This window comes from Epinephelus fuscoguttatus, linkage group LG22 (assembly GCF_011397635.1).
Source record: "Epinephelus fuscoguttatus linkage group LG22, E.fuscoguttatus.final_Chr_v1".
Taxonomy (NCBI): Eukaryota; Metazoa; Chordata; class Actinopteri; order Perciformes; family Serranidae; genus Epinephelus; species Epinephelus fuscoguttatus.
In genome coordinates, this window is record NC_064773.1 from 21812687 (window position 1) to 21837716 (window position 25030).

Consider the following 25030-nt stretch of genomic DNA (forward strand, 5'->3'; position numbering starts at 1 on the left):
GGAATACTGCGCCTAAAGAAGATACATACTACACACGTTGGTGATTACTACATGACTCAGTTTATTTGATAGAAAAGAGATTACATATTTACTTTAAATAAGGATCAGAAAGATGTTGAATGGGAGGGATTTTCAGTTAGTAATCATTACATTTGCTGAAAATCTAAAGGATACATTCAAAATGATTAAATCTTAGCTCCAGTCTGTGCTGTCAAATCAGATTACTCTTACAGAAACAGTACTGTCACAAACTACAGATGTACTTTTAGTACTCTACAACACGTGGGTGCTGTTTCTTCTGTGTGCGTGTTTGTTTCTGCTGTTTTTAATTGAAGGCTGTATAGAGGACTGATGATCAAGAAAAAAAGTTTCATCATTTTAAAGTTGCCATTTTATAAAGATACTATCAAGTATAGAATCAAGTAATCTTTGACAATGTAATTATAGTCTAATTACACTTTTTTCCAAATGTAATCCAGAATGATCATATTTACTTTTTTGTAATCTGATTACACATACATTTAATCCACAATTAACCAGTCCTGGCTGTAGGTTGTGCAGTGACAGCTGGTGATATGCTTGTAGAAGTAGTGTCTGGTGGTGAGGTCAAAACACCGCAGGGTCACCGGTCTCCTCTCTGAGCTCCGCTCCGCACAACATCTGCTCTTCTGCTCCACCTGCAGGTCACCGTGTAACACCACCCTGTTGTGGTGAGAGATAAAACCAGAGATAAAATTCAGTCATATTCACAAAGAAACCTTACAATGTGTTGTATGTGTGGCTGTGTGTGTTTAACTATTGCCATCCTGACAGATATACTTCTTCTCACCTGGGCTGAGACACACACTGACCCTCACACACAGGCATCTGCATGACTGTGGTACAGTTCTCTATGGTAAACTTGATACTGGTTAGCCTTGGTGCACAGCTCTGGTTACCTGAAGTCAGAGAAAAATAATACCGGAGGCAGTGTGAGTGGGAAAAAAACATCTACAAAATCTAAAGATGTTTTTGTCTCTTTATGAAGTTTTGAATGCAGGAAAGTCCCACACTATTTAAATTTCGGTGGTTAAATTGTTGCAACTTGAAAGGAGGATTCTGCACACTGTTCTTGCTCAGCATCACCATTTATTAGTTATACTAATATTTTGGTTAAAATTTTTACACACTGATTTTAAATAAATAGTGCTCCGCCCATTTCATGTGCACAGGTATGGGACAATTAATCACCTGTAGGTGTGCAAAGCGGCAAGGCCTATGTGTTCATTCATTCATTCATTCATTATCCATAACCACCTATCCTGTTGGAGGTGGCAGGGGCGCTGGAGCCTATGGAGAGGCAGGGTACACCCTGGACAAGTCACCAGACTATCACAGGGCTCACACATAGAGACAGACAACCCATTCATGCTCACATTCACACCTAGGGCCAATTTAGAGTCTCCAATTAACCTGCATGTCTTTGGACTGTGGAAGGAAGCTGGAGTACCCAGAGAAAACCCACGCTGACACGGAGAGAACATGCAAACTCTGCACTGAAGGGCTCCCCGACCCTGGATACGCACCAGAAACCCTCTTGAGGGTGAAATGCTAACTACTGCACTACTATGCCGCCCTGTGTTCATTCATAAGATCAGCATATTTTGTAAATAATCAGTTGTTCCAAAACACACCCATAGGTGATTAATTGTCCTACACCTGTGCACATGAAATGGGTGGAGTTCTATCTATTTAGGAACATTGTTGTAAATGATCCTAAAAAAAATGTAAAAAATTGTATTGAATACAGGGCGGCACGGTGTTGTGGTGGTTAGCACTGTCACCTCACAGCAAGAAGGTTCCTGGTACGATCCCGGTTCGATTCTGTATGGAGTTTGCACGTTCTCCCCGTGTCAGCATGGGTTTTCTCCGGGTACTCCGGCTTCCTCCCACAGTCCAAAGACATGCAGGTTAATTGGTGACTCAAAACTGTCTGTAGGTGTGAATGGTTGTCTGTCTCTATGTGTCAGCCCTGCAATAGTCTGGCGACCTGTCCAGGGTGTACCCCACCTCTCGCCAAATGTCAGCTGGGATAGGCTCCAGCGCCCCCGTGACCCTCAAGAGGATAAGCGGTTAGAAAATGGACGGATGGATGATACTCTTGACCAAACGTTAGTATAGTATAACAAATAAATGGTGATGCTGAGCAAGAGCAGTGTGCGGGATTATCTTTTCAAGACTCAAGTGATACTTTCCAAAATACCTACATCTGGGATGGCTGGATGTGCAAATATCTTCTTTTCAATAAATCGTTGGAACTGAGATGTCAAACTTCTGCAAAACTTTGAAATTCTATGTATTGATTTTGACGTAACTTACATGAAAAGCAGCAGTGTTGGTTGTCCCAAATCCTGTCCTCCTGGTGATTAAATCACAACAGCTCAAGGTTAAAGGGATAGTTTGCCCCAAATAACAAAAAATACATTTTATTCTCCCTGTCGTGCTTTTTATCAGTCTAGATTGTTTTGATGTGAGCTGCTGAGCATTAAAGATATCGGCCATAGAGATGTCTGCCTTTTCTTGAACAATCGTATCACCACACAAAAGGAAGTGGTGATAGCTCACCTAGCACCACTGAGCTAGCTAACATTTCAGCGTAGCTGAGGAGGACGCCATTAATGTTTACATCTTGTGCTGTCACAAGCACAAGCCTCTCATCCATGAGTACTGTAGATGCACACTTCCTTCTGCGCGGTGACACAGTTGGCAGGTGTAGTTTGGTAGTAAGAAAATAGTTCCTACATGAAACTGCTCACAACAAGGTCTGTGAATTATCTTGAGTAACTGGGTCATGGTTTCTGGAAAGAGACATTGCTGTGAGTTTTTCAAATGTATTTTTTTGTGCTTTAAGCACCACAAGCCGAGTGCCATCTAGTTCCATTATTCCAGAAAAGGCAGACATCTCTATGGCTGATATCTCCAACACTCAGCCACTTACACCAGAACAAGCCGCATGAATAAACAGCACTATAGGTAAATGTTAAAATTTTTAATTTCAGGGTGAACTGTTTTTCTACTGCCCCATACTGGAAAAATGCTTTCTTTCCACTTCTAGTAAAGGTGAATGAAAACAGTTATCAATGAAGATTTGTAAGATGTTACAGTTTAAGGAACAAAGCAGAGGGTGTGCAGTACCTCTGGACAGTCTTGTGTGGGACAGACTCTAGTCTCAGTCTGAATACCCTCTTTGCTGCAGGTATATGTCATGCAGGGATGGGCGGCATCCTTCCATCTGTCTCCCACCTACACACACAAAGAAACATATCACGACACGCTACACAATACGATGATTCATTTCAATCAAACATGTATTTTTCCTCTGAGGGAGAAGACAAACAGATACTGTTATAAGATTAGACACAACGTACCCTATATGTTTTGTTATGATAACTGCATGTCTTCTCAACTGAAAAACAACACAATAAGTATTAATGTGTTAGCTGTATTAGTATTCATGTGAAGCAAGAAAGGTCTCTAAGAAAGTACTTAAATCATCATTTTAAAACATAATGACGTGTCAGTACTTACCACAAATCTGATCACCACAGCAGGAAGTGTTTACCAGAACAGCACTGGGGCCACAGAGAGGCACTGGATTAGGAGGTTTTGGAACACACACCTCTGTGAGAGTCTGGTTGTTACATGTACACAAGTCACAGCCGGACTGCCACACCTCACCAGGCTGGAAGACAGATAGAGAAACACTTCCACAATCCAATCTGGTTTTTCTGGGTGTAGCCTGTTATCTTGTGGACTTTGTTTTGAGGGTTCTCTGGTTGTGTTTTTCCTTGTTACATGTATTCTTTCATGTTTAGTCTGTTTTCTGCTCTATGGGTTATGTCTGGTTTTACTTCCTGTCTTTGTGTTTTCCTGCCTTTTTGATTGTCTGCCCCGCCCTGATTAGTTTCACCTGTCCCTCAGTAGTCCTGCGGCCTACTCACCTGTTCTCACCTTTCCAGTAAGAGGCTTCTACATTTCCTGCTCACTTCGTTGTTCTTGGTCAGATCACTTGCCCATGGTCCTTGTGGTTTCCTTGTGTCCCTGATTTTTTCTTGTTGATTGTTCCTGACTCTTTGCCTGCCCATCTGATGTTCACTTTGTCTACCTGTAAGCCCACCAGCTTCCATTAAAATATCTTTTCTGCATTCTCCTGCCTGCTGACCTACATTTGGGTCCTCCATGCCTGTGTTACTTTAGTCAGCTGTCAAAGAGACAAACATGAGACAAAGACACTCACCAGTCTGGGCTCACCATGTGGTCCTTTACAATCTGTTGGAAGAGACACAAACTCTACATTAACACAAATTATGACTACATACTATACGTCTAGGTGAATGTCAGCCTTATTGGCCATGTTACTCACAGGAACAGTCTGACACACAGATGTGTGAGTGATTTCCTGCCCTGTATTGGCCACTGGGACAATAACAGCCTGGCCTGCGGTTCTCCAGGGAGGCTCCTTGATGAGGTATTCTGTACGGCCAAACCAGAAGAGAAACAGAAATGATGGAAATCTTGACAGGGGAAACATTTTGGATTTAATAAAGTGAGAGATAAATTTCACAACAAGTCTAAGGATATTATTTAGTAAAAGTAAACTTTACAAACCCTCCACAGCAGACGTCATCCAGCTTGTCATGACATTCTCTGTAAACCAATCCTTCTGGACACGTCACAGCTGAAACATGAACAAGTACAATGATAAATATCACTTTTAGGAGGAATTAAGCATTGACATTTTAATGGAAACAGCATTACAGTCGGGTCCATAATACACAGAAATGTGTGCAAATATTAAAGGGATAGTTCAGCTCTTCTGAAGTGGGGTTGTATGAGGTACTTATCCACAGTCAGTTCGTCAGTGTAGTAGTACCTTCGGTAGACGACAGTTGGCACGCAAAGCAACCTACTGCTGTGGACAGGGGGCAGCAACAACAAGTATTCTAGCTACCTTAAAAAAAAGACCTAAAACTAAGCTGTATCAGTTTATCATGGGGAACTGAGGCTGTTAATGGCTTCCACATAGGAAATGACTATCTGACAGAAAGGTAAAGAGGTGAAAATATCCTCATTTTAATGTACACTTCAAGTGATCTTAATTTTTTTTAGGTGGGACCTTGTTAGGTGGCTAAAATATGTTTTGCTGCTGCCCCCATCTAAAGCAGAGCTTCTGTGGTGGTTTTCCTTCCACTTCTCCAAACTGGAGGCATGCCAACTGCCATCTACTGTAGGTCATACACTGACTATGGATAAGTACCTGCTACAACCCCGCTTTAAAAGATGTGAACTATCCCTTAAGTTCCTTGTCTGACTGGCTTCGGACAAAAGATACGTACTACAGCTTCCATTGGTCAGTCCTCTCCAGTCAATACAGACACCAGCCTTCATGCATTCCTCAGCAGCTTGCTCTAGTGAGGAGCAAGGACCATTCCTGCATGAATCAAACTCACAGCTCCTCTTTGTAAGGTTCAGGTTCACGCTGCACTTTGCAAACACTCTGAGGAAACAGTATAGATTCGATTGTTAGTCAGTAGTTACACATGCAAAGAAACAGACAGCCAGGGTTATATACCACGAAAATAAAAATAAAGAAAACTGTGTAGAGACTTGTACATGGTTGCTAGGGTGGTACTAGGTGGTTGCTTGGAGGTTGTTAAGGTGTTATGGGTGACTGCTAGGAAATAAGTGGCTAGGGTGTCTGGGGTGACTCTGGGTGGTTCCTCCTATGTGTCTGCATGAGTCACAAATGTAGTTTTAACATTGTGTCTCTCTTTCATGGCATCTAGCAAAAAAATTCGTAAATTTCTCCACAAGGTGTGTGTGTGTGTGTGTGTGTGTGTTAGCGTGTGGAACTTACGGGTGGTTTAGCAGCTCGCATAGTGCACTCGCAGGGCAAGGGGTGGAAGTGGGTGTGTTAGGGGGTACTGTAGTGGGTGAGTAACAAGGTACGTCCCTTGGTGCAGAAGCACAGGCAGGCTTCAGTGGGTCGGCGTACACCCAGTCATAGGCTGTCTTATCACAGCAGCTGTCATCCTCCATCTGCCCTCCTTTACGGATACATGACCCAACACCGCATACACCTGGAGAGAAGATGGAGGGGTGAGCTCAGGGTAGAAGATGTGCAATCTGATGACATAAACAATATGTGTACAGCTTTTAGTCACTTTTTGTGGTTCTCTAGCTCAGACACAGATCTCCCTTCCACAACCGCTGTCAACTATATACAGACCAATGGACATTGCCATTGTGACGTCACATGTTAGTTTGTGGATTCCCATTTTGATGCCTGGAGTTTGGCATTTTGATTTTGCCATCTTGGAGTTTCGGACCCATAAGTCATATTTGGAGGAGATGGTAGAGCTAACTCTAATGCTAGCTGCTAGCTTGGTTGGCACAGCACATTTACAGCTATTGACTGCAATAATGCTAATGCTAATTTTCACTAGCAAAAAAATGGCTTAAAACCATTAAAACAAAATGTGCTTACTGAGCACTTGACTCCTGAGAGGTTCTTTTTGTACAACCAAATGCTGGACAAGACTTTTTTTAGATGACAAAATCTTTCAGTGACTGAAAACACAGCAACAGCTACAGTTAAATTAGCTTTAGAGACGAAAACCGTTTTTTGTACAAGGCTGTAAACATGTATCTCTGCTGACCTGCTTTTGGAGCTAGCCTCAAGTGGTCACTACAGGAACTGCGGTTCTTGGCACTTTCATGTTGGCTTCATTTTTCAGCCCTGAAGATTGCCGCTTGATGAAAACATTCTAACAAACAACAGCATTTATTCTTTCTAAAAAGTTGTGGCTTTAAATTAAACATACTGTTTGGCCTGTTAGCTTTCAAGCTAATATAGCAACATATTGACTGTTATTGCAAGGTTGACAAAACAAGATAAGCTTTTGCATTACCTGAAAATCCACTATACATAGACAAACACACACTGCTTAGATGGATATAAAGTACGCACTTAACCATCACTTTCGATCCATTACCCACCACATTGTCCCTGGGTGTTGTTGTGGAAGTGCTCCATAGCCAGACTGACCACCAGGGTATAAGACGGACTTAGGGAGACATAAGAGCGGATCTCCGGGAGGTAGATTGACACTATGTACCCCGTGGTCTCAAATCTCCACCCATGTTCCTCATATGGCGGCTGAATGGTCACATTGTTCAGAGTGGCCTAAAGTAGATTAGACAAGAATTAAACCAATTTTCTAGACAATTCTTAAAATAGACTATGGTAGGTTTAAATATGTAGAGCATTGAAGATACATTTTTTAAGATAAAATTATCATTAGCATCCTTGTAGCCAAACAGCCAATAAACTGTATAAGTTGGCATGGTGATATGATATAGGATAAATAAAGTTGTATTAAATCCTACCTGTACTGTATACAAATGTGGAATGAGGCTGAGTGTAGCTATACTGTCCTGATATTTCAGGATGATGCTTTTAGCACAGGAGCCTTCAAGGCCCGGCACACAGAAAAAATTGTCCACAGCAATTTTCAGATGATGACGTGGAGACCTCTCCTCCACCAGGATGTAGGTGCAATCATCGAGGAAATCAAAGGGTACACCTTGGAAAGAGATGTAATGGGGGTCCCCATATAGATCACAGCGACCTAGAGAGGGGAAGAGGTGGGTAGATATGGACAGAAAACAGGAAATGTATTCAAAAAAAAAAAAGAAATAGCCATATTCGCAGCATGGCTCTAAGGATGGAACTGTCAAGTCAACACTTTTGTCCAGAATAAAGTATCTCCACAACATGGTAACAGCTTGTCAATTACAAGGTAGCCATGCCCTAAAGCAAAACCTGCTTTATCTTTTATCTTACTCTAAATGGGTCCGTAATTTAAAAATGAAGATCATGCTGTATTGCAGAAGACTTGAAACTAACAATTCAGACCATAAACTCATCAGGAAAATGATTACTGAGATAATAAATAAAGTGAGAAGCATGGTCATTTTCTCATAGACTTCTATACAATTGAACTTCTTTGTGCAACCAGTGGAGTCGCCACCTGCTGGCCATTAGAAAGAATGCAGGCACTTCTGCATTGGCGTCATGTTTTACACCCAGAGATAACCCCTTGCTACTGACCATAGACTGTATAATAAAGATGGATGACAGCTCCTTAGTGAAGCCAAAACATCTTAAAACTCCCCCTGGTGGCTGGCTGCAGTAAAGGCCAAACCCGCCTATTATGGCGACCATAGCAATAATTACCTGCTAAACGTCAGAATGTTAACTTTGTCATGGTGAGCATGTTAGCATGACATAAGCATTTAGTTCAAAGCACCAATGCCCCTAAGTGCAGCCTCACAGAGCTGATAGCCTGGTGTCACAAGGATAGATTCGTCAGCTCGAAGTGATTGGGGGTAAACACATATTTTGGAACATGTGAACTGAAAACACCACTAAATCGGCGAGAACCAGACCCAATTCAAATAATAATGAGATATTAACATGAACCCAGCCGTTGGGCCCAATCGGGCTCAGGCAGAGAATCAGAGCTTTAAACTGAATATGCTTCGAGGGTCTGCAATCTCTGGTTATTAGTAGCAACTCTGAAAGCTCCACCTCATGACTTTGTGAAAGCTTTAAGGCTTCACCTAGGCAGCAGGATGAAAGGGATAGGGAAAAACCAAAATACAGAGAACCAAACCATGACGCAGAGATCGTGGACATTTGTATCACAGGTTCAGTTTGGAAACCATTAAACTCCTATTAACCACAACAATAACAAAAAAAAATCACTTACAGTCACACTCCCATCTTTCACAGCATCCGTCTGAGACTTTCGTGACCTGGTTTCTGGGGCAATTGGGAATCGCAGGCTCCGGACAAGCCACTGGAGTCAACTCTATTTTGCCCCCTATACAGTTCTTATGGAAGCAGTCCTCCATCCATGTCTCACCGCAGTACCAGCTTTGTTTCTTCATACGGTCTGTACACTCACACACTGGTACATTGATAAACACAGTAGAAGACAGTGAACATACAAAAGACTGAAACATTGTTTAAGTAATTTTAGAGACTGATTGCAAGGATAACAGAAAAACAGAGTAATGTGCAGAACAAGTATATGGCATGTACCCTCAGTTGTGGAGCTTGATTCCGTGTACTGTTTACGTGTTACAGTTGCAGATGTCTCTATTGTGCCGGTGACTTCTGTGAGGTAAGTGTGATATGTTTTTTCTGTCGTCATTGTGGTGCCTGATTCCTCAACAGTTGTCAGTTCAGTGTTAAATGTTGCATTGGTGAATCCTTCACTTGTGGAAACCTCTGTGGTCTTTGCTGTTGGTGGCATCATCGTAGATTTAGTTGTCACTTCATGAGACGTTGCTGTTTCTGGGGAGGTAGCAGTGTGCTGAGTGGTTGAGTGCGTAGAAGAGGTAAATGTTTCAGTGGGAGCTTCTGTGATAGTTACTTCAGTCGGACCTGAGGTTTCAGCGGATGTAGCATTGGTTACAAAGGTGGTTGTTGAGTGAGGTGTTGTGCTATTTGTTATCATTGTAAGCTCTGTTGAGGCAGCAGTTGTCATTGAAGGAGTGGTGGTCAGTCTAGTTGTAGATGATGTGATGGGTGAGCTGGTGGAGATTTCTGTTGTGTTTGTCACTTTTGTAAGGGTTTCTGAGGTTACAGCGGTAGTTGAAGTTGTTGGTGTAGAAGTGGAGGGGGACGTTGTTGACAATGTTTCAGCTGTAGTTAAGCCAGTTGTTGTTGTAGGTGTAGAGTTGGTGTAAAGCACAGTTGTTTCCGTGGTAGTTGAGGCAGTTGTAGTCGTTGGTGTAGAGTTGGTGTAAAGCACAGTTGTTTCCATGGTAGATGAGGCAGTTGTAATTGTTGGTGTAGAGTTGGTGTAAAGCACAGTTGTTTCCATGGTAGATGAGACAGTTGTAGTCGTTTGTGTAGAGGTAGTGTAAAGCACAGTTGTTTCAGCTGTAGTTGAGGCATTTGTAGCTGTTGGTGCAGAAGTGGAGGGGGGTGTTGTTGACAGTGTTTCAGCTGTAGTTAAGCCAGCTGTTGTTGGCGTAGAGTTGGTGTAAAGCACAGTTGTTTCAGCTGTAGTTGAGGCAGTTGTAGTTGTTGGTGTTGTGGTGGTGTAAAGCACAGTTGTTTCAGTGGTAGTTGAGGCATTTGTAGCTGTTGATGTAGGAGTGGAGGGGGGTGTTGCTGACAATGTTTTGGCTGTAGTTAAGCCAGTTGTTGGTGTAGAGTTGGTGTAAAGCACAGTTGTTTCAGCTGTAGTTGAGGCAGTTGTAGTTGGTGGTGTAGTGGTGGTGTAAAGCACAGTTGTTTCAGTGGTAGTCGAGGCAGTTGTGGTAGGAGTGCTTGATGTAGGAGTGGTGGCACGTGTAGTGGTGGCTGGAGGTTCTGGAGGTGCTGTTGGAGCAGAGGTGGAGTTGAGGTCTGGTGTTTTACAAACAGGTTCTGTGAAGGCGCATACACTGTAATCTAAAATAAAACTAAAACCTAATTTGAATGTAGTGGTACATGAATATAATTCATACTTACTACAGTTCATTGTTCCATTTTCACAGTGGCTGATAAGGATAATATGAGAGTAGAAATTTCCAGTTGTCAGTGTAAAGAAAATGTTTTTCATATTATGGTTATCCTGAAAATGTTTATATTTAGACATACTGTATATATCTATTGACTTACCACTTAATAGACTGTATCATCACCACTGCTCCAGGCTGAATGACAGTGTCATTAAAGTAACAGGTACAGTTTCTCAATTTGGTGCATTCACCAGTATTTTCATCATAGTATGGCATCTCTTCTGAACATCTGGGGTAGCAACCTTTCCGAGAAAAAACATAATGTTTATTCTATGGGTGCAAATGGATTTTGTAAGCACTGACAAGAAAAAGAAATATTCAATTATTCAATAAATATCTGAACTGCGAGGATTTTATTCTGAACAACAGTACTGACAGAATTACACAAGCTAAGAAAGATTACTTTTCATTTTCATTTTCACTGGATTCAACTGATGATTAAGTCATAAGTTTATCTTATGTTTGAAAATAACTGAGAAAGTCTGATTACCTTCCAGCTTGTGAGTGACGCCGGTGTCTTTGCCGCAGGTTAGCATCTCACCACAGGTTTCATAGTGCCAACTACACTGGCCTTGCTCGTTGTAGTAGTCACAGTAGACCGCTAAGTTTAAATAATCACATGTTAAATTGATACAGAATGAGTTATAGTTTGTTTCGCAATCATTTATCAATAATGACACTTTTTATCATACATATGGTAGACTGATTATGTGTCTTACGCAGTGTCAGTCCTTTGCATAATAACATAAAAATACTAAAATATTGATAAAACATTATATAAAGTGTATAAACTATGTAAAATATGAAGCAGAGACATTAGATGGATGGGTATTTACTTTTAAATTTTCTGCAATGTACTGTATATAGTACCATGTTACTCAATGTTTAAACAAGAAAGTAAACTTAAACAAGAGAAGATGCATCTTTAGCACTGTTAGCATTGCCCACTAAAAAAGTGAGTTTTGTTAAAATAACCTCCTGACATGACAATTTGTACGAAGAATCAACTGATTAGTAGTGATCTAATTCACGCTCTCTCTATGGATTTAAGTAAAAAAGTTATTCTAAAATGTCACATTACAGTTACCTGAAAAAGATGGCTTTAAGTTAAGTTCAAACTAATGTTGTTGGGGCAAAAAAGGTGTCTCAACTTACGACACAAATCAGGTGTTCTCCATTTTACACACACATCCTTGTCGCTGCAGGCCTCTGCGTAGGCTGCAACAGCTGTGCAGAAGCCCAGGAACTTCCCTTCAAACTCACAGGAGCAGGACTCCTGCACACAGGCCTGATAGTAGGGATCTGGATCCACCTGTGCATTATAGAACATCCAGAATAGAGTTTCAATAACGCATTTAAGTGCTTTCCATGAAGGCCTATTAATGTAAATAGGGAGGTGAAATCTTTCCCCTTCCAGTGGACCACCATGGGACGTTATTTCGGAAAGTCCAACCCCTGACCCTTGGTGATGGTGGGTTGTTAAATATGTAAAATGCATACCTTTAAGTGGCACTCATTGAATATGTCTCCTGTGATAATCCTACAGCGCCGCTGGGCCCAGGCTGAGCAGTAGGAGTTGCGTTCACATGGAAATACCTCAGTGGTCACATCAGAGCAAGGAGGTGTGGCGGCTTTCCAGCTGTTGCCAAATGCCAGGGGACTGGACATCACTAAAAACAGATGTTTGGTGTTATTTTGACCACCATGACAAAAGTGAAAGTCCTTCGTAACACAAAGAGAAAACTAATTTACCTGCTGAGCCACTTATCTGAAGGTCATTCATCTCATTGGAGTCAAAATTACCACAGAGGCCGCACACACGGTTCTGCAGGACAGACAGTTTAATAGTCTATTTAAAATGTATTAAAAATAACACTTTAAATACCCTTATGATTAGCAGTATTTAATACTTTTTATTTAAGCCTGGGACCAAAGTGTTCAATCATGTGACAAGTGATACATAAATGATTAGATTTCAAAATCTTCATCACTCACCCTCCAGTATTCATGCAGCTCTATAGTGATGCGGGTGTGTTTGTCCCAGATGAGAGTTATCCCTCTGCTCGGTACTGAGATTATGATGTAGAGTCCCACGGTGTGTGTGGAGTAAAGTGAACCTTCCTGCAGAGTCCAGCCGCCATGGTAACGTCTGGTCACTTTCATGTCACTCAGCGTCAGGGTGACCTCGCCCTTTCAGGACAGCACAGATCATGACATAAGGAAGGAACGGATATTATAGCACAATGAAGATAATGAAGATAGATAATAAACATGTGGACAGTAGCTCAGGGTCTCAGTGAGGTAAAATGAGAATCCTAGAAGCAGCCGTCCACCTGAAGGTCGAGGATGATGGAGCGAGAGCAGGTGAGCGCCTCATCACAGCAGGGCACGCTCTCCACTCTCACAGAGAAGGTGCCGTTTCTCTTTCCACAGTCATCCTAAAGTAATGAGATCAAAGTTAAAAATATATTGTTGTGAAAAATACTGCAAGCTATGGCCTATATTTTTAGAAAATGCCCTTTAGTATTTACATGATGTACAGTGTCCTTTGAAGGCTATGCACTAGAGGCCTAAATAGAGAAAGGAAATATGACCATTTAACACTTTTGCTGAGGATGCCACACTGGCTCCAGGTAAATTTTAGTACTGATTTTCAAAATTGTAATGCTCAATTTAGGGCCCTTAATGGTGTGGCACCCCAATATTTCTCTGACAAACTTATGCGCTATGACCCAGAAAGACATCTCAGGTCATCTGGAACAGGCTGTCTAGTTATTCCTTGGGTCTCCATGAAAATTGGTGAAGCTGCCTTTAGGTTTTATACTCCAAGCCACTGGAGCATCCTACCCTACCCAGTCATGTTGGTGTTGGTGTTGTGGCAGCAACCTCCATGGTAGCTCTCACATTACGCAACACATTGTGCTTCCACCTGGATTTAAATGTGCTATGTAAATAAAGTTTTGCATACTTGCTTGCCTACAAGACTTTCACAAATAAACATGTGGATGAGCACCAATTTCCTGATGTTAAATTCAGACAAAACTGAAGTTATTGTTCTTGGCCCCAAACAACTCAGAGACTCTTTATCTGATGACATAGTTTCTCTAGATGGCATTGCTCTGGCCTCTAGCACTACCGTAAGAAACCTCGGAGTAACATTTGATCAAGATTTGTCTTTTAATTCTCATTTAAAACAAACCTCATGGACTGCATTTTTTCATCTGTGTAATATTGCGAAAATTAGGCCTATCCTGACCCGAAAAGATGCAGAAAAATTGATCCAGCTTCTCTGCACTGGCTCCCTGTAAAATCCAGAATTGAATTTAAAATTCTATTAACTTATAAAGCTCTAAATGGTCAAGCCCCGTCATATCTTAGAGAGTGCCATAGTGCCATATTATCCCACCAGAACACTGCGCTCGGAGAATGCAGGGCTACTCATGGTCCCTAAAGTCTCCAAAAGTAGATCAGGAGCCAGAGCCTTCAGCTATCAGGCTCCTCTCCTGTGGAATCATCTTCCTGTTACGGTCCGGGAGGCAGACACCGTCTCCACATTTAAGACTAGACTTAAGACTTTCCTCTTTGATAAAGCTTATAGTTAGGGCTGGCGCAGGCTTGCCCTGTACCAGCCCCTAGTTAGGCTGACTTAGGCCTAGTCTGCCGGAGGACCCCCCTATAATACACCAGACACCTTCTCTCTCTCTCTCTCTCTCTCTCTCTCGTATCCTATTACTGCATCTTGCTAACTCGGCCATTCTGGATGTCACGAACTCAGCTTCTTCTCCGGAGCCTTTGTGCTCCACTGTCTCTCAGATTAACTCATATCGCAGCGGTGCCTGGACAGCGTGACGTGTGTGGTTGTGCTGCTGCCGTGGTCCTGTCAGATGCCTCCTGCTGCTGCTGCCATCATTAGTCATTAGTCATACTTCTGCTGTTATTATACACATATGATTATTGTCACATATGTATACTATCAGATATTAATACATACTTTCAACATATTGAACCACAGTAGCCAGAACTATAACTATAATATTATTACTTTCATTAATATTGTTGTAAGCTACTGTCATTACCGTCTGTCCTACATCTCTCTCTGTCTCTGTCTCTCTCTTTCTGTCTCATTGTGTCATACAGATTACTGTTAATTTGTTATGCTGATCTGTTCTGTACGACATCTATTGCACGTCTGTCTGTCCTGGAAGAGGGATCCCTCCTCAGTTGCTCTTCCTGAGGTTTCTACAGTTTTTTTCCCCCGTTAAAGGGGTTTTTTGGGGAGTTTTTCCTTATCTGCTGCGAGGGTCCTAAGGACAGAGGGATGTTGTATGCTGTAAAGCCCTGTGAGGCAAATTGTGATTTGTGATATTGGGCTTTATAAATAAAATTGATTGACTGATTGATTGATTGATTGATTGATTGATTGATGTGACCAATGGATTTCGTTCACACTTTGATGTTTGGTCTCACCTCTACAAGAGTGTACTGACACTGTCCATCAAAGCGGTACCACTTGGAGTCAAAGGTCTGGTAGTGTCCGTTTCCGTAAACTTGACACTTCCCGGGGCAGGGCTCGTCTCTGCAGTGCCACTGACCCTGACCACAGATACTGTAAGACAGTGTCAGTTAGTTAACAGCCTTTCCATCTCAGCTGTATTAACTTTTGGAGGAATAGCACTTTTTGAATGAACGTGTAGGAAAGCAGCACTAATGCAGGTGTTACCATGTTTTACAGTTGGTTTTGACGTGCTGTCCTGCACTGAACACTTTGCCGCTGTACACGCAGGTGCAGTTGTCCAGAGAAACACAGTTGCCACGATGATCCTCGTACTGGTCAGGTGGGCAGTAACAGCCACTCTTGCAGGTCACACTTCCACTCTGGAAATCGCATCAAAGGAAAATCTTTTAGATCGAGGAAATGTTTGACCCATCACAATAAAAGTTAGTAGCCACATTATTATATTACAGTTTTAACAAACACGTCAGCAGCTGATGTGAAAAGAAAAATGAATGACACAAGAATAGTGTAAAGCCATGTATGTAAACATGTAATCTGTTGACGTACCATTGGTTTGCTGAGGCTGTCACAGGTTTTCTGAGATGTGCTAACAGGGTCCTCGGAGCAGTGAACACAAACCTTCCCATTTCTGCATCCTGATGCAAACAATCATTAAATACAGAAAACATACGAGTGTGTTAGTTATATTTCAGATAGTCTGACACTTTGTCAGAGTTAAAGGGATCTTTTTATCAGCGAAATACTGTTTGATTTGTCACTATTAACAAATGAAGTTAAAACCACAGAGCAGAGATAACAAGGGATAAGTTTAATATGACAGTGATGAAAGAATATATATTTACCACAATCTTCAGAACACTGCAGCTCTCCATTCTCACAGGTGCTGGAATACAGACATTCATAACACATATTTGCTCAAGTATGTGTACATCATAAGGCCCTGACGCACCAATCTGACATCCATGAATCAATGGAGACAAAGGCCAACTGCCTCATATTGCCTTTGTCTCAGCTAAAAAGTTGTACTTGAACACAATGTAAAGACAACAGGCAACAGCTAACTTGCATGTACGTTTTGCGTCTGCGTGAGAAGAAATAACTCTCCAACACCAGCAGGTGGCAGCAGTCTGTATTTGTCATTCAAAAAGGGAAACTGGAAGACTGTCGGGAAAGATTCAAGATGCTAGTTAGCCAGTTAGCACATTAATAACACAGCCCGTTGTTGAAAGAACACAATATTTACCATGTGTTTACGAACAATAATACAAACATTCACAAACTGTTTCTGCTAAAGAGTTCAATTGCAAAAAAAGTAATGTTATCTCACATAACGCGCCCTTTGACTTTAATTGTTGTTAACTTTCCTCACTTCCCTTTCTCTTCTTGTGCAAACTGCCAATAAGAGTGATTGCATTTACAATCGGGCCCCGCCATCTCCCATTCTGATTAACATGCTGAATTGGCCGAAAAAGGACGACAAGGGCCAACTGGTGCCAGTGGTGGGTAACACACAGCAAAAACTAAGGCAAAAGACGCTCACAGATGGCACAACATTGACCGACGGCCAACTGTTAGCTTGGTGTGTCAGGGTCCATAGGTGTAGACTACACAATTGAGGACACTATAGCAGCACTGGGGAGACTTGGTTAGGGCAGACAGTGAGTAATAGTCTCACCCATTGTTGAAGTAAACAACAGAATTAAAATGTTAAGATAAATGTTAGTAAAGTTTTAAATGGCTGTAAATACTCAGATGATTAACTCACCACCTTCGTCCGTCAATAGCAACAGTACCCGGGGGTGTTGTACCACCATAATAGTGGCAAGGGCACTCTGCTTTTGGGGTACAGGTGTGTCCTTGGTTCAGGTGAGTTCCCTCTGGACAGCCACAGCCCTCTACAGGAGCATCATCCAGCCCGCAGCGAGGGTCAGGACCAGACAGGGAGCGGCATGTGTGGTTGCAGGCTTGCATGTTGTAGGAGAATTCAAGGTTCTTCTGGCATGTCAAAGCTTTGACACAATATTGTGATTAACATTTAGTATAGCACAGGGTTGCAGACAGAGTAAGCTGTATATTTGTTTGTACTGAACTCACTGCAGTTGGTGGCTGCCCTCCAGTCACCAATTACAACACCCAGACTGGCACAGGCTTTGGCATAGTTGCCCAGAGCAACACACAGGCACTGCTGCAGGCTGCTGCCACAGTTACATGTTCTTAGGATGCAAGCCTGGAAATAAAAACAGTTTCATGTTAACAAGGGTAGCTCACAGATATGTCAAAACTTACTGAGGATTTATTTTGGTGCAAAAGTCATGTTACCATGTGGTAGTGATCGCTTGGGATATGACCGTGGCACTTAGCAAATATCCCAGCTGGGTCGTTCAACACGGAGCACTTTTCATCAGCAAATATTTCTGCAAAAATACATATTTACAATAATGAAATGTCTTTGTGGCTCAACTATTTCTATCATATCACCTAGAAGCAAGCAAACTAGTGAGTAAATTTCAGAGTTTCAATATAAAAATGTACCAATTGCTTGATTAAAAAAAAACAAAAAAAAAACGTTTCATCCATTATACGCAGAATTCAGGAAGACAATAAAATATTGTGTGTGACTTTATCCAACCATTTGCAACATTTTACAAGCACACTTATATCATTTATTGGTACCATTGTCAGTGTTAATGCAGATGGGCATGTTCCTCGTACAAGCACCCGAACTCCAGGACTGAGCAAAAGGCTGAGCTGAGTTCTCGATGATCCCGCTGCTGGTGGTGAAGTCGTCCGTAGTGTCATTGTTGTTGTTGCCACAAAGACCTGAAGGATACATATAATTACAAATAAAACATTTTAAAATATTTTTTACAGTGCATTTTTTATGGTACATTTTTTATGATACACCTTTTATAGTACAGTTTTTTTAAATAAATATATATATATATATATATATATATATTTTTTTTTTTTGCAATACAATTTTTATAATACATTTTTATAGTACAATTTTTCTAGTGGTACATTTTTTCATAGTAAAATTGATTTTATTGTTCAAAGTTTTATATCAACATTTCTTATATAATACAACTTTTTATTGTACAATTTTATTTTACTTTATTTTATCTTAATTTTATTTTAGTGCATATTTTACAGTACATTTTTATAGTAAAATGGTTTAATAGTACAATTTTTATGGTGCCTTTTTTATAGTAATATGTCTGTTATAATACTCTTTTTTAATAGTACAATATTTTAAATTTATTTTGAAAATTTGTTCCTTCTTTTGTTTGTTACTGTTTAAAACGCGGAAACATGCATGCGCACGTGCACACACACGCACACACATATGCGCGCACATATCAAAATAAAAGCAACATACAAGTAGTAACATGACCTTGTTTTCTTATTACTTGATGAACCTTTGTTAACTGGCCCGTATTCATCATTCTTGTATTCCTTGAATCATTCTGTTAGTGTTTTGTCTTGCAATTTAAAAAAAAGATAATACTACAGAGAATAGAAACTACCTTTGTATTTATTTTTGTTTTGTTTTTTGTACTGAAAGCTCAAAACTACAGGCCATAATAAAGGTGAATCCCTTGTTTGTAGATCAAGATCCGAACCTGAGATCAGGCCTGAGTGGTTTGTGGGTGGGTTGATGTACAGCTGGATTTCAGGAAACATCTGGACCTCCATCTTCATACCAAAGGATGTGTGGACGTGGACGTACATGGAGGACTGCCAGAAAACCAAAGCATGTTCTGATAGGTGACAGAGAGTGGTTAGTGGGCTGGGGAGTATATAACAGGACTCGTAAACAGATGCAATGGACAACAATTGTTTTTTACCAGACTCATGAAGTTCAGTGATCTCCTCCCCACTGAATATCACCCTGTTGTGTGAGAACTCATACGTTTCCTGCAAATCCAAAAAAGAAGAGCATTCATGTTCACTGACTGTTCACTTGTGTGGCTTGACATTTGTTTAATAGATTATATTATTTTAGATTTAATCCTCAAAGACTGCTTGTACCTGAAAAAGCTTAAGAGTAACAGTTTTCATGGAGGGTGCCTCTGCAGAAAACTCGATTATTATCATCCAGTTGAGACCCTTAAAGAACAACACAGCCATTAGTATCATAAAAAGTCAACATAGATTAATGGCACACGTTGGGGTAGTGTGAAAAATTCACCAGTGAAGCCACATATGTGCATTTGTCAGGGACAGTGTATTGTTTGCCGTCAAATGTTGTTACAAACTGCCCTTCAATGAGACATGTGGGTGGGCAGGAGTTTTCAGAGCATCGCCATTTCCCACTGTCACACACACTGTGGAGAGAAATGATGACGAAACTTAAATTGAAAAATTCAAACTAGCTCATTTCATTGAGCCCAAGTAGACATTTGTAATTCATGGATATTCCCTCAGTGCCAAACCAGTTTTTTCTCGCTTACCATGACTGACATTTGGTGCTGCGTATGTCTCCGGTTGAGTAGGTCTGGCCAGCAAATACACAGGAGCAGCTGGACACACTCACACAGTGGAAGCCATCTGCATGATCATTAAGCACTGTACCTACAACACAAATTAGTATACCTTTATAATAAGGATCATATTGGCTAAACAAGCAATGAAACAACAAGTGAAGAGCTACATCATGAAGTCAGATGGCGCTCACCCTTTGGGCAGACACAGGAGCTAGTGAGTTCCTGGTTGGAGAATGTGAGGTTTTGGCTGGAGCAGCTGGGAGCAAAGGCTGCGCCCTGTTCTACATAAACCAGGTCTCCTGGACAACTTGGCTTCACTGCAAAACAGAAACAGGCAATCACATCAAGTGTTCATCAAATTAGTGTCCAAACTTGAATTTGAGCCAATTTGAAACTTTAAAATGAATTTATAATCTAATCTTGTAAACCCCTGTCAGCACAAACACATGTGGCAAACACAGCAAAACTTTGCTCAAAATCACAGAACTTTATTCTCAGTCCTAGTGTGAATCCCAAAGTCTGGAATACCAAAATATGTCAGGCTAAATTTTGGGGAAATGTGTACAAGATGGCACAAAACACTGAGATTATTTAAATTTGATGACACTGTACAGCCATAAAAACATCTAATCTTTCATTTCAACCCAACCACCAGAAAAAAATGTCGGCATTGCACATTTCTACAAACCATAGATACATTATATTTGCATGTTATTATGTAGCAGAGCAACTATTTTTTATGCTAACATCCCAGCAGGAGAAATAGTGATAGGTTGCTACAAATGAACCAAATTTGGTGTCTAAAAGGCTGCTGGAAACACAGCAGTGTTAGTTTTAAACAGCGTTCTACAGCTTGGCAGGTGTCTCACCTAGGAGACACACCATCCATCTTTCCCTCTACCTTAAAATAACAAAAGTCAGCTCACATACTACGTCACTTTTGATATGACGATATGATACGTATCATATCAAATGTTGATATGATATGTATGAAAGACTACGGCCTCTAGTTTCGCAGACCGGGCGAGGCGGGGGCGCAGTGCACCTGCGCTTCGCCAACTGGGTGTGGCCAGGCGGATTTTGCAAGTTTGGCACACCGTGTGCGCTGAAATAGCTACTCCTCTTTCCCACCTCCGTCCCTCCTACCTGCGCAAGTCAGAAAGAGGGAGGAGAGAAGGTGTGGAGTGGGTTTTACACACATCACACCAATCAAATGAGCCCCTCACCTCGCCCTTAAATGCGCCGTGCGAAGGTGTAATGAGAGTTTACTCAATTCGCCATGGCAAAAGAGAGCAGCAGTGTCAGATGGCCAAACTTCTCCCAGGAGGAAACTGATGTTTTGTTCCAGGAGGTCCAAGCTCGCAGTGTCCGAATATATGGAACTGCGAGCAGACCTCCACGGGTTGATGATGCAAAGGTAGCCTGGGAGGAGGTCACCACAATTGTAAATCAATGTGGCATTTCTCTCGTGCGTGTGCACTCTCTCTTTCTCTCTCGCAGTCTCACTCTATTTCTTTTCTTTTGACTTTTCTTTTGGCTGTTTGTGGTTGGCTGAGAGGGATGTGAACTCATTAGTTTGCAGCTCTGTTAATCAAATCAGATTAGAGGCCTACATGTTAACTCAGTGTAAATGTGATGTAACTTCACTGAAGACTTGTGCAAAAGAACTTAAAGCGACAAAATAAAGGTAAAAGCTGGATGTTAAGGGGTTAAAGAGCACCTACCACATGTGGTTACATCTCTCCATATCCTCCAGACATAGCTGTTGTTCCCACAGTGCTGGGCAACTTCTTTGAAGAAAGCACAGCTGATGTCTTTGCTCATTTCGTAGCTGTAAATGTTCTCTTCACAGAGTTGGATATAATGAGGCGTCATGGCTTGCAGACAATCCAAAGTATAGGAAAAGAACATTCTGCATTCCTACAAATACCAGAGAAACATTCAGAATCAGGAGTGTTTAAACACAGCTGAATAGATTGACTCCTCAAAAAGTGAATTAATGAAAACATTGTTGAGACTGACATTCACGTCTCCATGGGCCTCATGCAGCAACATTCTCTTAAATTTCTCTCATATTTTCCCCTAAAGTTCTGTTAGAAAAAAAAGGCCAGGTGTGCTCCAAAGTACATACAGCAGCAGTACCAACAGAAGACAGGAATCTAGTATCGTCACAACATTCATTCAGGTGTGTTTGAACAGTCAGTTATGGCAACAGTTGACTTACTGTATTCACAGCAGAAACAGGATCTCGGATTTGACATGTGTCCTTGGCGAGCACACTCTCCTGAATCAGCTGCTGCTTGTTGTCTAATTTCATTCAAAAAAATAAAAAAAATAATTTAATATGCTGCTTCTATAAGGCCTACAAAAAGTTATGCTGCTAACTGCCATTATTTACTAAAACTATTCTGCTATCAATTCAAGCGTACCTGGGAAGTTCTGTTTTCCACACAGTCCAGTCATGCCAGTGCTCAGCTCCTGCTCCACCTCCACCTTAACATGTTTTTAAAAAGGCATCAGTCAGTGAGGTTAGTGCTCTGCAGTACAGAACTAGCTGTGAATGTTCCAGTTAGCTTAAGATCATAATGCATTGTGTTTGAATGCCTGTGTTTGTGCTCTCATGTGTGTCTACTCCCTTCAACTCACCCACACAGTGTCTATTCCCCCGGGGAAACTATGCCAGGTGACAGACAGTGGAAGCAGCGAGCTCCTCAGTCTGGTGTAGATGCCGTACTGAAAGATATGTTGGTAGGTGTGGTCATATGGAAGGGAAACACTGTCGACAAATAAACACACAGAGGTATCAAAAGAGGTGGGGGAAATCCTGTGCTTACGTAAAAGTACTGATATAACACTGTAAAAATACTCTATTACAACTTAAAGTTCTGTGTTGAAAATATTACTTAAGTAAGAGCACGTAAGTCCAACCAGTAAAAAATGTAAATCAATTTAAGCAATCAAAATTGTTTGTGTGCAAAAATCTTAATTTGTAAAGCGACTAAAGTTATCAAATAATCACAGAGGAGTAAAAAATAAAATATATTCCTCTGAAGTTTTGTGGAGCTTGATGGGAAATTCAGAGCATATGAGTTGTCTGCACATGGTTCTCGACATAGAGGTGGCCAAGCTGGCAGCTAGCAGCTAACGATGCTAACGCCATAAACAACGCTAAACAATGGTAACAGTGCTGAAGAGCTAACAGTGTTACCAGGGGGAAACTGGAGGATGGGTGCTACATTAATGCAATGACGATGATGTCAGCAGTAACCACTATATAAGCGTAGTGCAAAGTGGCAGCAAAGAGCTAGCCAGTGGGATACACACATGCACAAACATACACAGCTGCACCGGCTTACCACAACAAACTACAGAGAAGCTCGGATTACAACACGCACAGAGGTAGCATGACTTTACTCTCTGCTCAGGATGCCATTACTCCACTAAATCTTTACATAGCCAGTGAATGTAGCATACAGAACCTTTGAGTAGAGTACACGAGTGAGTGAACTTTCCACTACTAGAAAAACAGCTTTCTTTTTAACCCTGAATGATGGTAAGTCATCTCACTTCCTCAAATTTGATTTGAAAGGAAAGATAAAATTGGTTAAATATTACAGCGTCTACTTCCCCCAAAACAGTCTGTAAGTCACCTTGCAGACGTAACAACTTGCCATAACACTGGAGACCCACAGAGACAAACTATTAATGATGCAGAGTCCCAGAGTCACAGCTAATAATCAACTAACATTGTTGACATTAAGAATCCATAAAAACGTCAACCACCTGGCTGACTATAAATGCCATTTAGGTGATTGATTTATGCCTTTTGGCAAAACTCACCTATCGCTTTCTCACACTTTAACTGCAGTTTGCGTGGGTGAATAACGGTATTGGTTTTTGGATTATACATTTTCAGAATCAGGGGATCTCAAACTTTGATTGAGTCATTATTTGGTTAGGGAAGCATGTTGCTGCCACACCAAGGAAAAAAAAAAACTGATCAGTATCAAGTAATGACGTAAAAAGTTTATTGTTATAATAAGATGTTTTTTGCATTTTAACAAGATATTTTCCTAGAAACTAATGTTTCAGTGAACTATTTGATGAAGTGTGACTTCATACTTTGGTTGAGACATGGTGAGATTTTGCTGTTATTGAGCAGAGTGGATGATATTGTGATAAGTATGTGTACTGTAGGCTTACACTAATAAGGATTTTAATGATTCTCTGTCAAAAACCAGTGTGGACAATGACAGAATTATATGAATATGCCTCTGAGTAGATTTATTGAATTAAATGATGGTCTGAACATAATTAATGGTCAGCTGTTGTAAGTGGCTATCGGACATTTTTGTTCTATTTGTCCCTTTCAGAGTTTTGAAGCGTTCAATGCAGCAGTAACATAGGGATGATAATGAGGCTTAAGAACAAGCTTTTCATGTTTTCTTCATGGACGTAGAATAAATGCTTGTTTTGATAACTATCTGAGGTGTGGTAAAGCCGAGTGTAGGCCAATCTGGAAATCCATCGGTGAAAAAAAAAAAAAAAGAAAGAAAAGAAAAGGATGTTTTTTTTCTTCCTTTACCTCTGGAGGCACAGCCCGGAGTTTTTCGACTAACGGAAGTGCAGGTGCCTTGGCGATCGCTCACGCCCTTCACTTCCGGTGGTGCCCCCAGGGAATCTCCGTGTTGTTTACAAATACTTCAGGTAGAAAACCTGCAGAGTTTAGCTATATAGCTATATATCACATTTTTCACGTCACTATATCACCGTGTAGACTAATCTGATGTTTGTAAAGTCTATAAACACAAGGATTGAACAAACGTTACTATTTCTGTGTTTTGTAATTAACATGGTTATCGTAGATTAGCTGGGCTAACCGTTAGCTGTTAGCCCCATTAGTGGTGTCTGTAATAACCATAGACTGTATAAAAGTAAGGTAATAACTCAATAAACGGTCCGTGAATAAAATATTTTTTCCAGTGGATATCTTAGTTACAACATGATTGAGCTAGCAAAGCAGTGTTGTGTTGCTATGTGTGGTATTTATTCAGTTATGGGAAATCATGATGTCTAGAAAGCATCAGTGGCTGCAGCTGACAGGGACAGTTAGCAAAGCTAACATCAGGACGTCATCTGTTAAAAGCCTCCTGTTGTCAGATACGACATGAAACTACTCCAGTTAGCTCAATCATGTTGTAACTAAGACATCCGCTGGAAAAAAAAAATTTTTTTTCACGTTGACGAGACGGCGTTTTGAGTGGAGCGGTCGCTATGGACGCGGAGCTTGCTGTTTCTGTAGGTACACATTTCCTGGGGACACCTGCACGTCTCGGCCACGCCTCCTCCATTGTGATTGGCTAAAGCGTAGCATGTTCAAACTCAAAGCCCTGCCCTCCCCCCCTCT

At 41.1% G+C, this 25030-nt stretch overlaps 1 protein-coding gene across 1 annotated transcript in view; it reads right to left on the reverse strand.

The window, feature by feature from the left end:
- The window catches only part of LOC125882837 (mucin-19-like), a 66306-nt gene that overhangs the window by 35497 nt on the left and 5779 nt on the right, over positions 1 to 25030 (reverse strand). The window contains exons 6-46 of the mRNA XM_049566732.1: positions 22270 to 22399; positions 22053 to 22116; positions 21848 to 21930; positions 21348 to 21543; positions 19815 to 19940; positions 19591 to 19711; positions 19329 to 19464; positions 19169 to 19246; positions 18985 to 19054; positions 18760 to 18897; positions 17810 to 17956; positions 17456 to 17550; positions 17231 to 17363; positions 16902 to 17145; positions 15979 to 16019; positions 15683 to 15771; positions 15341 to 15495; positions 15088 to 15226; positions 12954 to 13058; positions 12616 to 12810; positions 12373 to 12445; positions 12121 to 12290; positions 11776 to 11932; positions 11111 to 11221; positions 10721 to 10862; positions 10571 to 10599; positions 9149 to 10438; positions 8814 to 9014; positions 7429 to 7670; positions 7039 to 7225; positions 5897 to 6119; positions 5376 to 5536; positions 4648 to 4717; positions 4403 to 4512; positions 4277 to 4308; positions 3568 to 3721; positions 3408 to 3445; positions 3175 to 3282; positions 2359 to 2398; positions 830 to 938; positions 495 to 702 (exon numbers count right to left, since the gene is read on the reverse strand). Of these exons, the coding sequence (XP_049422689.1) occupies positions 522 to 702; positions 830 to 938; positions 2359 to 2398; positions 3175 to 3282; positions 3408 to 3445; positions 3568 to 3721; positions 4277 to 4308; positions 4403 to 4512; positions 4648 to 4717; positions 5376 to 5536; positions 5897 to 6119; positions 7039 to 7225; positions 7429 to 7670; positions 8814 to 9014; positions 9149 to 10438; positions 10571 to 10599; positions 10721 to 10862; positions 11111 to 11221; positions 11776 to 11932; positions 12121 to 12290; positions 12373 to 12445; positions 12616 to 12810; positions 12954 to 13058; positions 15088 to 15226; positions 15341 to 15495; positions 15683 to 15771; positions 15979 to 16019; positions 16902 to 17145; positions 17231 to 17363; positions 17456 to 17550; positions 17810 to 17956; positions 18760 to 18897; positions 18985 to 19054; positions 19169 to 19246; positions 19329 to 19464; positions 19591 to 19711; positions 19815 to 19940; positions 21348 to 21543; positions 21848 to 21930; positions 22053 to 22116; positions 22270 to 22399 (6313 nt within the window). The 3' untranslated portion in view covers positions 495 to 521. The remainder of the gene's footprint in view (positions 1 to 494; positions 703 to 829; positions 939 to 2358; positions 2399 to 3174; positions 3283 to 3407; positions 3446 to 3567; positions 3722 to 4276; positions 4309 to 4402; positions 4513 to 4647; positions 4718 to 5375; positions 5537 to 5896; positions 6120 to 7038; positions 7226 to 7428; positions 7671 to 8813; positions 9015 to 9148; positions 10439 to 10570; positions 10600 to 10720; positions 10863 to 11110; positions 11222 to 11775; positions 11933 to 12120; positions 12291 to 12372; positions 12446 to 12615; positions 12811 to 12953; positions 13059 to 15087; positions 15227 to 15340; positions 15496 to 15682; positions 15772 to 15978; positions 16020 to 16901; positions 17146 to 17230; positions 17364 to 17455; positions 17551 to 17809; positions 17957 to 18759; positions 18898 to 18984; positions 19055 to 19168; positions 19247 to 19328; positions 19465 to 19590; positions 19712 to 19814; positions 19941 to 21347; positions 21544 to 21847; positions 21931 to 22052; positions 22117 to 22269; positions 22400 to 25030) is intronic.